At 43.9% G+C, this 14,128-nt stretch overlaps 1 protein-coding gene across 2 annotated transcripts in view; it reads right to left on the bottom strand.

Moving 5' to 3' along the window:
* Nucleotides 1-14,128, bottom strand: part of SSH1 (slingshot protein phosphatase 1) — a 103,172-nt gene that overhangs the window by 29,383 nt on the left and 59,661 nt on the right. For both annotated transcript variants that reach the window (XM_068239583.1, XM_068239592.1), the window contains 3 exons: nt 11,323-11,369; nt 5,121-5,267; nt 2,581-2,781 (listed from right to left, as the gene is read on the bottom strand). In XM_068239583.1, coding sequence (XP_068095684.1) covers nt 2,581-2,781; nt 5,121-5,267; nt 11,323-11,369 — 395 coding nt within the window. The remainder of the gene's footprint in view (nt 1-2,580; nt 2,782-5,120; nt 5,268-11,322; nt 11,370-14,128) is intronic.

The raw sequence follows: 14,128 nt of genomic DNA, 5'->3' as shown, positions 1-14,128 counted from the left end.
CCTTAAGGACCAGCGCTGTTTTAGCTGATCTGTGCTGGGTGGGCTGTGCAGCCCCCAGCACAGATCAGGGTGCAGGCAGAGCGACCAGATCGCCCCCCTTTTTACCCCACTAGGGGGATGATGTGCTGGGGGGGTCTGATCGCTCCTGCCTTGCCTGGGTGTTTGGGGGGGGGGGGGCACCTCAAAGCCCCCCTCCGCGGCGAAATTCCCCCCCTCCCTCTCATACCTTGCCCCTCTAGCAATCTGGGCTGCACAGGACGCTATCCGTCCTGTGCAGCCAGTGACAGGCTGTCCCCTTTCACATGGCGGCGATCCCCGGCCGCTGATTGGCCGGGGATCGCCGATCTGCCTTACGGCGCTGCTGCGCAGCAGCGCCGTACAATGTAAACAAAGCAGATTATTTCCGCTTGTGTTTACATTTAGCCTGCGAGCCGCGATCGGCGGCCGGCAGGCTATTCACGGAGCCCCCCGCCGTGAATTGACAGGAAGCAGCCGCTCGCGCGAGCGGCTGCTTCCTGATTAAAGAGAATCTGTATTGTTAAAATCGCACAAAAGTAAACATACCAGTGCATTAGGGGACATCTCCTATTACCCTCTGTCACAATTTCGCTGCTAACCGCCGCATTAAAAGTGGTTAACCACTTGACAACTGAGGGGTTTTCCCCTTAAAAACCAGAGCATTTTTCACTCCTCCCAGGCAGTCATCATTCATTTATTTATTAGGCAATATGATTGGTTATTGGGGACTGGGGTCCCCAAAACCAATCATTGGACTGTGGAGCTGGTGTGCACGTGCGGGGGCGCGCAATCGCGCGCTGCACCTTTGTTTACAACTGTTGTTATGAATGAAGACTGCCTCAAGCAGAGGCAGTCTCCATTCATTTATTTGTCATGTGGTATGATTGGTTATTGGGGACTGGGGTCCCCAATAACCAATCATTGGACTGCAGGGGCTGTGCGGGTGGGTGTGTGCACGCGTAATCGCGTGATCGCGCGCACACGGACACAATAACAATGTGCCGGCGGTTTGTTATGAAGACTGCTTCTCTTTGAAGCAGCCTTCATACATCAATCGGGGACTCTAATTGGATTTAGGAACACTCGTTCCTAATGTCCAATTAGTCAACTGCTGTGCGGGCTGGCTAGAGTGTGCGAGCGTGTTGCCCCGCCCACTCCCGGCATGTAAACAGAAACATACGCCTTTCTCCTTCCCTGGGGGAGAAGCAGTGCGCAGAGGGACGGAGAAATTTAGCACTGCGGAGGTAAAGTGGTTAAAAACAGTTTTAAAAAGTTTGTTTATAAACAAACAAAATGGCCACCAAAACAGGAAGTAGGTTGATGTACAGTATGTCCACACATAGAAAATACATCCATACACAATCAGGCTGTATACAGCCTTCCTTTTTAATCTCAAGAGATCATTTGTGTGTTTCTTTCCCCCTGCAGCTATCTTCCACTGAAGTGTCAGGCTGTTTCTTCCTGCAGAGTGCAGACAGCTGTGCCTGTATGTAATTCCTCAGTATGTGAAAGCCCAGCCAGCTCAGAGGAGGATTTATCCAGCTTGTAAAAGATAATAGAGCAGAGACAAGCTGTACTAATCTAAATAACACACAGGCAGTGTGCAGAGAGGGGCCTGGAGGGGGGAGATGCATCACAGAACCACAACACAGAAGAACTTGGCAGCCTTCCAGACACAGGCCGACAAGTCTGACAGGAGAGAGATAAGTTGATTTATTACAGAGATGGTGATAGTAGAACGTGCTGCAGTAAGCCAAAACACATTAGAATAGATTTTGGAACTTGTAGGATGGAAGAAAACCGGATGAAATTGTTGTTACGGAGTCTCTTTAATTAGCCTGCAGCCGGCGACGCAGAACTGTGTCGCTGGTCCTGCAGCTGCCACTTTGCCGACGCGCGGTATGAGTGTGCGGTCGGCAAGTGGTTAAAAGCCCAGTGTCTGGAATGACTTAATTTAGGTGTACGTATGAATTGGCCGCCAGGAGACTTGGGCGCAGGATACAGCCGGTATATGGCTTATCCTGCTACTGCACAAGTTCCCGGCTGCATAAATATTATTCCCCCTCCACAACCACGTGGATGGCGGTAGTGTATGATATCATTTGGCTTGCAGCTATTGCTGGAAGCCGAATTATAGTGTTTTAAGAGCAACTTCAGCTCTGTCTTCTGACAGTGCTGAAGTTACTCACAGCCGTAATTCCTATTGTAGGCAAGACTCCGCTCAAAACCTCTATGCAGGAAAACGGGCTGCTCATACCCACAAGTCCATATAGCGAAGATGAAATCCGCACTTTGTTGGTTGAAAAAATTCCTTTATTTCATCAGATACGAATCAATCCAAAAACACCACATGCTGGTGTTTTTGGATTGATTTGTATCTGATGAAATAAAGGAATTTTTTCAACCGACAAAGTGCGGATTTCACCTTCACTACGTAATTTTTATTACGGTCTGCGGTGGCGCCAGCTGTGCCCAAATCTCCTGTGCTGTTATTACAGTGCTTGTAATTTAGAGCACTCCCTATAAGGTATAACAAGATTCTGACATAAGAAAAAAAGTTACCTGGCATCCAGGATCCCCTCATATTCTGAAAGCTGTCGCATGAAACCAGCATTTGGTCTGGTTACAGCGCGTTTCTGTTTCACATAATTGTATGCTTTTTCCATGGACCATCCATATTCTTTCATGGCATAAGCAATGACTGTAGAAGCTGAGCGGCTCACTCCCATTTTGCAGTGCACCAGACATTTGGAATTATTTTTCCTGTTGGAACAGTAACCAAACAGAATCAATACACTACTTCCATGTTTCTTGTGGCACTACCAGACTAAATTCATGTGCAAGAACAAAGCGGAAATCAACAAAAGAAAACAGCACATGCTATTACTGCCTATAGAAAGATATCTGTCATTTCACATGGAAAGAAAAAAAAAAAATCACAAAAATGCAGAAATGTTTTCCGATAGAATTGGACTAGGACAAGAAAGAAGATTAATATACTGAATTAATGTAAAAGGAACTAAAACAGAAGTAAATCCATTTCTCCCCAACAAGTCAGTCTGTTCTCTCAAACTGGGGTAATTTTAACCGCTTCCGTACCAGCAGTTTCAGGCCCCTTAAGGTCCAGAGACTGCTGGCTTTAAAGAAAAACACTTACAGACGTTACGCCGCACTGACCCGCCGCAACTGTCAGTCGCTGTAGCCCCATTGCTCTGCCGTCCCCATGACAGCAGAGCTCCCTGAGCCGGTCAGGAGCCAGATTCATTGGCTCCTGGCCCTGTCATCAATGTGAGCCAATGTGTTCAGCTCACACTGATCGTGGAGTCAGGAGCCAATTAAATCGGCTTCTCACCGGCTCAGGGAGCTCTGCTGTTATACAGACGGCAGAGCGAGGGGGCTGTAGCAGCGAGATCGGCAGTAGTGTGCAGCTGGGAGGACTGAAATCTATACCCTGGCAGAGATAACAGGTTCAAAACAGAGGGTAGATTTTCAATTAGCGCGGTCCGGAAGCAATTAAGGTGCACATACATCTAGCGATGATGGGCAGATCAACCATAAAACAGATATCTCTCTGATCAAATCTGAAATAAAGCCATAATGCTAACACTTATGTAAAAATGCACAGAGCTGAAGATATTCCAAATATAAGAGCACTGTACTGAAAATGGTGAGTTACATCCTCCATCCTTGCCACAAATCTGAGGTTGCATTGATAGGCTGGATGAATCAGGATATGTAAATAGGCATCCTGTAAATCCAGGGTTACTATGAATTCTTCTTGGTAAATCAGATTCTGTACTGAAAAAAATGCTTTCCATTCTGAAGTGTTTGCCTATTCGATTCAGCTGTTTTAAATTCAGAATCAACCTGGATTTCCCTGGACTCTGACAATCACTTTTTGTTGATTTTTTTTTTATTGCCAATTATATCTCTGGGTCTGTAGAAAGACCTGTTACCACAAACCTGGGGAGAAGTGATGTTGCTAACTATGTTGTTTCCTGTGGCTACCAGATCTAGAAAAGGATTTAGAGTAATCTACTTCCAACGCTCCGCAAATGGAAGGAGCCCCCCCCCCCCCCCCCAGATCTTTACCAAGCAACAGAACAGCAGCTCTCCTTCAAACTTCAATGTAAGTAGCTTTTGTTTTGATGACACATCCCCCTCCCACATTTTCAACCATACAGCTCTTCTGGCTGAATTTACTAAGGCTATAGTTTTTGCTGTCACCTGTAAAGATTCTGTGGCTGCTTCCTCTAAAAAAGAAAAAGCACCACATTTTACCAAGCACACATTACAACACCAGGACTTCTCAGGACTTTTAGCAGGACGTTCAGAGCTTGTCTGGAAAACAGAGCCAAACAACTCATTGCTTATTAGAGAAACAGCCACTATCAGTCATTCTCCTAAACATGTCTACAGCAGATCTCTACCTGCTCAGAAGAGTCAGTGCTGTTTAGCGTCCCTTGTCTACCTGCGGGGGAGATCTGTGTCTGCTCCATCTTCACCTGACGGCATCCTGGGCAGATGGGATGAGCGGGTGGAACGCCAAATCATCTTTCGCTATAAGCTGCCCTGTCCTGACTGGCGCAGGGTCGCCACGTGACCCTGGAAGATGCCAGCGGCTCTCACACTGTTAACCATGCAGCCGAAGCACGGACACTCCCCCCGCTGTCCCAGTTTGCGCAGCCTGAATGCAGGGAGGATGGAAGTAGCTCACATTCAGCTAACAGGTGGCTTTTATAGGGTGCAGTTAATTTTGATTGGTTGTTGTGTTTCCTTAGGAGGGAACCAGCTAACTGTCATGTGTAAGCCATCCTGAAGGATGAGAAAAAAAAAATGATGATCAATTTAAAACAATAGCCAATTTTATAAGGGTTAGCCTGCTTCCTGTGTTTGCTACCAATAATTATTGTTAATGGTGTGAATTGGCATATTTATTAAATGTTCATCAGCATGATAATTGGCAATATGGACCACTTACAGAGTACATATATTGTCTACAAAATACTACCTAATATGTATAAATAGGTGCAAATGGGGTAAAGGAGGCGTTGCACTTGCACACAGAAATAAGTATCCCACAAGGATGAGCCAATACTCACTTTGCTTTGTTAATGAAGTTATATGCCTCATTCCAGTGAGACAGCAGGTCAGTAGTCTCCTCATCATATACACGAATGTTGTGATAGGCAAATAGGCCTGGAAAGAAATTGTCTATCTCCCTGGTCACATTCAGTATGTAGCCAACTCTGAAATATAAAAAGTCAGGGGAACAAAATCAGTCAATATGCAACCATTAACCACTTGAAGACTGTGGCCTTTACCCCCCTTAAGGACCAGACCATTTTTTTTCATTCAGACCACTGCAGCTTTCACGGTTTATTGCTCGCTCATACAACCTACCACCTAAATTAATTTTGGCTCCCTTTCTTGTCACTAATAAATCTTTCTTTTGGTGCTATTTGATTGCTGCTGCGATTTTTACTTTTTATTATATTCATCAAAAAAGACATGAATTGTCAAAAAAAATGATTTTTTTAACTTTCTGCACTGACATTTTTTCAAATAAAGTAAAATTTCTGTATACATGCAGCACGAAAAATGTGGACAAACATGTTTTTGATAAAAAAAAAAAAAAAACATTCAGCCTATATTTATTGGTTTGGGTAAAAGTTATAGCGTTTACAAACTATGGTGCAAAAAGTGAATTTTCCCATTTTCAAGCATCTCTGACTATTCTGACCACCTGTCATGTTTCATGAGGGGCTAAAATTCCAGGATAGTATAAATACCCCCCAAATGACCCCATTTTGGAAAGAAGACATCCCAAAGTATTCACTGAGAGGCATAGTGAGTTCATAGAAGATATTTTTTGTCATAAGTTAGCGGAAAATGACACTTTGTGACAACAAAAAAAAGTTTCCATTTCTTCTAACTTGCGATAAAAAAAAAATGAAATCTGCCACGGACTCACCATGCCCCTCTCTGAATACCTTGAAGTGTCTACTTTCCAAAATGGGGTAATTTGTGGGGTATGTTTACTGTCCTGACATTTTGGGGGGTGCTAAATTGTAAGCACCCCTGTAAAGCCTAAAGGTGCTCATTGGACTTTAGACCCCTTATCGTAGTTAGGCTGCAAAAAAAGTGCCACACGTGGTATTGCCGTACTCAGTAGAAGTAGTAGAATGTGTTTTGGGGTGTATTTTTACACATACCGATGCTGGGTGGGAGAAATCTCTCTGTAAATGACAATTGTTTGATTTTTTTTTACACACAATTGTCCATTTACAGAGATCTTTCTCCCACTCAGCATGGGTAGGTGTAAAAATACACCCCAAAACACATTATACTACTTCTCCTGAGTACGGCGATACCACATGTGTGGCACTTTTTTGCACCCTAACTGCGCTAAGGGGCCCAAAGTCCAATGAGTACCTTTAGGATTTCACAGGTCATTTTGCGACATTTGGTTTCAAGACTACTCCTCACGGTTTAGGGCCCCTAAAATGCCAGGGCAGTATAGGAACCCCACTAATGACCCCATTTTAGAAAGAAGACACCCCAAGGTATTCCGTTAGGAGAATGGTGAGTTCATAGAAGATTTTATTTTTTTGCGCCACCGCCGTACTCAGGAGAAGTAGTATAATGTGTTTGGGGTGTATTTTTACACATACCCATGCTGTGTGGGAGAAAGATCTCTGTAAATGACAATTGTTTGATTTTTTTACACACAATTGTCCATTTACAGAGAGATTTCTCCCACCCAGCATGGGTATGTGTAAAAATACACCCCAAAACACATTATACTACTTTTCCTGAGTACGGCGGTACCACATGTGACACTTTTTTGCAGCCTAGGTGTGCTAAGGAGCCCAACGTCCTATTCACAGGTCATTTTGAGGCATTTGTTTTCTAGACTACCCCTCACGGTTTAGGGCCCCTAAAATGCCAGGGCAGTATAGGAACCCCACAAGTGACCCCATTTTAGAAAGAAGACACCCCAAGGTATTCCGTTAGGTGTATGGCGAGTTCATAGAAGATTTTATTTTTTGTCACAAGTTAGTGAAAAATGACACTTTGTGAAAAAAAAACAATAAAAATCAATTTCCGCCAACTTGACAAAAAATAAAATCTTCTATGAACTCGTCATACACCTAACAGAATACCTTGGGGTGTCTTTTTTGTAAAATGGGGTCACTTGTGGGGTTCCTATACCGCCCTGGCATTTTACGGGCCCAAAACCGTGAGTAGTCTGGAAACCAAATGTCTCAAAATGACTGTTCAGGGGTATAAGCATCTGCAAATTTTGATGACAGGTGGTCTATGAGGGGGCGAATTTTGTGGAACCGGTCATAAGCAGGGTGGCCTTTTAGATGAAAGGTTGTATTGGGCCTGATCTGATGGATAGGAGTGCTAGGGGGGTGACAGGAGGTGATTGATGGGTGTCTCAGGAGGTGGTTAGAGGGGAAAATAGATGCAATCAATGCACGGGAGGTGATCGGAAGGGGGTCTGAGGGGGATCTAAGGGTTTGGCCGAGTGATCAGGAGCCCACACGGGGCAAATTAGGGCCTGATCTGATGGGTAGGTGTGCTAGGGGGTGACAGGAGGTGATTGATGGGTGTCTCAAGGTGTGATTAGAGGGGGGAATAGATTCAAGCAATGCACTGGCGAGGTGATCAGGGCTGGGGTCTGAGGGCGTTCTGAGGGTGTGGGCGGGTGATTGAGTGCCCTAGGGGCAGATAATCCGATAGGTAGCAGTGACAGGGGTTGATTGATGGGTAATTAGTGGGTGTTTAGGGTAGAGAACAGATGTAAACACTGCACTTGGGAGGTGATCTGACGTCGGATCTGCGGGCGATCTATTGGTGTGGGTGGGTGATCAGATTGCCCGCAAGGGGCAGGTTAGGGGCTGATTGATGGGTGGCAGTGACAGGGGGCGATTGATGGGTGGCAGTGACAGGGGGTGATTGATGGGTGATTGACGGGTGATTGACAGGTGATCAGTGGGTTATTACAGAAAAGATGTAAATATTGCACTGGCGAATTGATAAGGGGGGGGTCTGAGGGCAATCTGAGCGTGTAGGCGGGTGATTGGGTGCACGCAAGGGGCAGATTAGGGTCTGATCTGATCGGTAACAGTGACAGGTGGTGATAGGGGGTGATTGATGGGTAATTAGTGGGTGTTTAGGGTAGAGAACAGATGTAAACACTGCACTTGGGAGGTGATCTGACGTCGGATCTGCGGGCGATCTATTGGTGTGGGTGGGTGATCAGATTGCCCGCAAGGGGCAGGTTAGGGGCTGATTGATGGGTGGCAGTGACAGGGGCTGATTGATGGGTGATTGACAGGTGATCAGGGGGATAGATGCATACAGTACACAGGGGGGGGGGGGGTCTGGGGAGAATCTGAGGGGTGGTGGTGATCAGGAGGGAGCAGGGAGCAGGGGGCAGTTTAGGGCATAAAAAAAAATTGCGTTGACAGATAGTGACAGGGAGTGATTGATGGGTGATTAGGGGGGTGATTGGGTGCAAACAGTGGTCAGGGTCTGAGGGGTGCTGTGGGCGATCGGGGGGCAGGGGAGGGGAAATCAGTGTGCTTGGGTGCAGACTAGGGTGGCTGCCGCCTGCCCTGGTGGTCCCTCGGACACTGGGACCACCAGGGCAGGAGGCAGCCTGTTTAATACACTTTGTATACATTACGAAGTGTATTATACACTTTGTATGCGGCGATCCGGGTGCTAGTAACCTGCCGGCGCTTCCGAACGGCCGGCGGGTTACAGCGCGAAGGGGGCGGAGCCAGTCCCTGGCAGAGGAACGCGTCACGAATGACGCGATCGCTCCGCCCATGCCCGTACAAGGACCGCCGCCTCTCGTACATGCGGCGGTCCTTGCAGGATCCACTTTCCGGCCTCCCATGTGCAGTGGGCGGTCGTTAAGTGGTTAAAGCACAACTTGAGGCTGCCATATGCATTTCATTTTAAGCAATACTGGCTGTCCTGCTGATCCTCTGCCTCTAATACTTTTAGGCATAGACCCTGAACAAGCATGCAGCAGATCAGGTGTTTCTGACATTAAAGTCAGATCTGAGTAGATTAGCTGCATGCTTGTTTCTGGTCTGATTCAGACACTACTACAGCCAAATGGACTAGGAGGGCTGCCAGGCAACGGTTACTATTTCACTTGTCCTACTTACTTAACAGATGTATTGTACTGTCCACATTTGATTTCAGCGAATCTTATATAGTAAATAAAGAGAATTCTGTTCCTGCCATTTTGATTCCCTCTGACTGAAGCCAATCCTGATGTCATTTCCTCCCTTACTTTTATTCCCTTGTCTACACTGTCATAGCTAGCTTGCTTTGTAAACACATGAGACTATAGTAATATATTGTATTTTAGCTTCACACTGAACTGCACTCTGCAAATCAGTGAGGTGCAGGAATGTGGGAGGGGAGATGAAAAGCTTCCTTATCAGCAATGTACCAAATAGAGCCAGGCTGACAGAGATAAGCTTTATTTCAGCAGAAACATTTCTGAATAGATTGGAGTACTTGCAAGGCAGGGTGAGGTTCCAGGCTACATAACAAACAAAGCAGGGGGTAAGTGGAATTTGATTTTGTGGCCGACAATCCCTCTTTAAAAGGAAATAAATCTGGCAGCCTCCATATACTTTTCACTTCAGCTGCCCTTTAAGTAGGAAATGATCACAGCGTTGCATTTCACAATTTGAAGAGATGGGGATAAGAAAGTTACCCATACAACTGCAGATTGAATGCAGATTAAACTGTGAGGGATTTCTTTTTAGTAGCCCTAAAGCAGCACTCCACGATGTGACACTGGATCAGGTATTCAGTAGTGATTACCTGTATTTTTGTAATTTATGTCTTTTACATTTTTTTGTCCTTCAAAATATATTAGCAACACAAGTTTTAAAGTATACCTGTCCTGAAGCAAAGCTGCCTTGGATAGTGTTCATGCTGGATCCACACACTGCTGTGCATTGTCCGTTCCCCCCCCCCCCCCCCCTCCTCCTGGTCTCATTAATCACTCCTTGAAAAGTCTGACTTCAATGTCTTATTGTCAGACAGGAAGGACAAGCTTGTTGTGGTGTGCTCTCCTATCACCATCCCATTCCCTCCTCTGTCTCCTACCATTCACTCCCTAACAGAAGACGGGAATGGTAAAACATTATGAGACCAATGCTGCTTAGACAATAAAAACAGTAATTGTGATTGTTGGCTTTTAAACAAAAAATATGACCGTGGTATTCTGGTAAAGTCCTGTTTTGGATTAGGACTGTAGATACAATAGTTCAAACATCTCATCAGTTTATAATCCATTCAGGTTTACTTTAATGACCTATGCGAATATCAAGACTGAAAAGCCAGCAAATGGAAACTCTCGCTGGAACATGTGCAGCTATAACAGAAGAACGTTAATGTCCCAAGTGGTTCCAACAGGTCAATATTGCAGGACTGTCCAGATCCACAAAAAACATTCATTATATCTATGGCCATCTCTACGCCTCTTCCAATAATTGCTATACCGTATTAATGGGCGGCTGCCATAGGACTATGAGTTTGGTATGATGGAAGACACATTTATTTAACAGGCACATTGGCTTGTATATGCTTGTGCGTATAGGATGAACGTCTCTTTCCAGGTTCACTTAGTAGGGGTGGTTAGAGCAAACCTACCAAACAAGGCACATAAAATGAATCCCATGGGATACAATCAGACTCAGGACATCCAGTAAATGTCTGTAGGTCATCTCTATGGAAACGCAATAAAGTACAGCTTATCGCAGACTTGTATCAGATTTAAAGTGGTCACATGATGAATTTGCCAGTTTGTCAATGCAGAAAATGTAAACATAATATGATTCTCTTCCGATCTACTGTAGGACTACAGGCTTGTGCATCTTTCCATTCTACAGGCATCCTTTTATTTATCGGAAACCCTATATTCAGGAATTACCTAATATTTGATTAACAATCATTTCACAGCTGTAGCAAAGAAAACAACTGCCTCTCTTTAGACATAATAGTTTAATGATCCATCCAATCAGGTATCATGATGGAATCCCCTAGTATTGATTTCTGCTACAGTAGGGGGAGTAGCTTCTGGCAGAAATTGTTAATATCAATCACTGTGACTGATACATTTCAATAATGCTAAGATGGGATGATTGGATTTATAGTTCCCATTTCACAAATTGTGTTATTTGCAAGCAATACAAAGACCAGTGAAATCTCAGTAGAACATGAACCATGATCACTGCCAGCAAACAAAACACACGTTACCCTGTCTGGTTGAGTTCCTCCAGATTTGACGCATTCCATTCAGATCCCTAAAAGTTGCAGAAGAAAAATATAAAAGGAAAATTCAATATAAGGCAAAAATCTTTAGCTTAAACACTATCCTATATAGTACTAAATAAAGATGGGTGGGCTACATTACTGATTACAAAATCCTATCCTTATCCAGAATACCCTACACCATGTAGATAATGTATGTGGAGTCAAAAGCCTGGTGCTGGATAAGAGTTAAAAAGTCATTTATGTATGGTATATCCGGATTATAATACCTAAAATCACCTTGACTTTCAATTCTTCTGGATACCTGAACTACTTTTCAAGCATAAACAAACAGGAATTATTTTGCGTAGGTTTAGCTGTAAAGTGGAACTTTAAAAGTGATATATAACTTTCGCTGTTAGGGGTCTAATTACCGTATATACTCGCAAATATGCCGATCCGTATATAAGCCGAAGTACACACTTTTCCTTCAGAAACCAGGAAAAAGTGATTGACTCACGTATAAGCCCCCTCCCCAGTATAACCCTTTCCACAGCAGCCAGATGTGCCCCCAGTACATGTCAGCTCCTCTCCCCATAGGCAGATGTGCTCCAAGGAGGATAAAGCTGTGTCTCAAGACGCCACACAGGAAGAATCCCTGATCACTGCACCACTGAAAGGTTGCTGGCATGCGCTGCTCCACATGTCGGGGGACACAGGTAGTCTTGAACAGCGCACTATGCACACCATGTTGCAGGGGATGGGGGACATGGAACCAGTAGTAGGGAGCCAGATGTCAAGAGCAGGATTACTAGTGCATGATCCTTATGCTCCAATGCCAGTAACAAAACCTGCTCCACCATCCGTTCTTCTCCACTGACTCGCATATAAGCCGAGGGGGGTAACTTTTTTTAAACTTCACCAGCATTTTTTAAATACTGTATATACTCGTGTATAAGCCTAATTTTTTAGCACAACAAATGTGCTGAAAAATTACGCTTATACAGGCGCATATACAGTATTTAAAAAATGCTGGTGAAGTTAAAAAAAAAAAAAAAAAAAAAAAAAGTACAAAACATAAGGCTATAGGTTTTGTGCTTGATAAAGCTCTTCAGATCCAAATCCAAAACAGATTTAAGCAATAATATTATATTTACAGTACATTTATTGCTATTTGCAATTGGGGGTGGGGTGGGATTCATTACATGTCAGTCCCACATGTCATGAACTGTGGAATGTGTTTGATTGCTGCATCTGGATCTATTAGGATAAAGTAAGATATATCTAAAATTAGTCAGCAGACACTACTGATGAATATAATGTAAAATATACATATGCTAATATTAGCAATCCCACAACAAAGGGGTTACAGTCAGCTCAACACCATGTGATCTATTTCTAAAAATGCCTGGGAGAAGAAGGAAGGGGGCAGGAGGAGAAAGGGGGGCAGCAAATGAGGGAAAAGAAAATCTGCTGTAATGTATCTCTAAAGGACTTGTAAACCCAGCTTTCACAGACTGCTAAGCTGACCTGCTTTGTCAATATGGTGGGAGAGACTGGGCTGGGAATTCTACACCAATAGCTCTGCCCAAGATGCCAATCAAGTCAGAATAGCAGAAAGACACACCCCTGATATCGCTGCACTTTTAAACCAGCAGGACATAAAGTGCTATTACGCTTATGTTAGTACAGGTAGTCCCCAATTAACTAACAAGATAGGGACTGTAGGTTTGTTCTTAACCTGAATCTGTTCTTAAAGTGGACCCAAATTAAAAATACAAGATTTCAGAAATAAGATCTATTTTCTAAATTATAATAATAAATAGCAGCCTTTTTTCAGCTGCATGATGACAAATATAAAATATTTTACATTTATTGGAGAAACTCCTCCCTTCCTTTCATATTGCCGGGACAGAATCAGGCAAACTGGTGGAGTAGATGGTGTCCAGCAAAGGATGAATTGCTAATGGCTGCCACCTGTATAACCCTAGTTATGAAAAGAGAAGGGTGAAAAACATGCATTGAAATGCTCATAGGCTTGAAGGAGTGTTTATTTATCTTTGTATGTGTCACAGTGGTGCAACTAAATATTTTGAATTAAAAAAATGGTTGTTTGGGTCCGCTTTAAGTTGGAACACTGTGCCAACTCTGTCCCCTGTACCTCTTCTTTGCCCCCCTGTGCCTCCAGTGCCGTTCAGGTTTGTTCTTAACCTGAATCTGTTCTTAAGTTGGAACACTGTGCCATCTCTGTCCCCTGTACCTCTTCTTTGCCCCCCTGTGCCTCCAGTGCCCACCCCCGTGTCACATCTGCCCTCTGTACCTGCTTATACAAGTTTAAAAGCCATTTTTTCTTTGAATTTTTGAAAAAAAAATTCTCAAAAACTACAAGTTCAATAAAAAAAAAATGTTTTGACTTGTTCCCATGGAAACACAGAATTCATGCCGTTCATATTGGCGGGTCGTTCGTAAGTCGGGCGTTCGTAAGTTGAGCACTACCTTCTCAAGTGTATTGATGTATCAAAACTTTAAACTTTAGGCCATTTTCAATGCAATGCATGGAGTTCTGTTTCAGTGTTTAAAGATACCCCAAGGAGTTCCCATTTCTTTAGGATTATGGATGAATGGCATAGTGATCACCATGGTATCACTCCTTTTTTGTCTTCACACCTCATTTTTCAAGCACAAAACAATACTAATAATTAATCAGCAAGTTAACATGCATAACTGGGCAATTGTGCCTGATTGTCATGAATAAAACACCAGGTTGTTGCAGACTAGGAGATCTGAACAACAATTCTATATACAGTAAGAG

The sequence above is a fragment of the Hyperolius riggenbachi genome, chromosome 1 (genome assembly GCF_040937935.1).
Source record: "Hyperolius riggenbachi isolate aHypRig1 chromosome 1, aHypRig1.pri, whole genome shotgun sequence".
Classification (NCBI taxonomy): domain Eukaryota; kingdom Metazoa; phylum Chordata; class Amphibia; order Anura; family Hyperoliidae; genus Hyperolius; species Hyperolius riggenbachi.
This window is presented reverse-complemented; position numbering and strand designations above follow the sequence as displayed.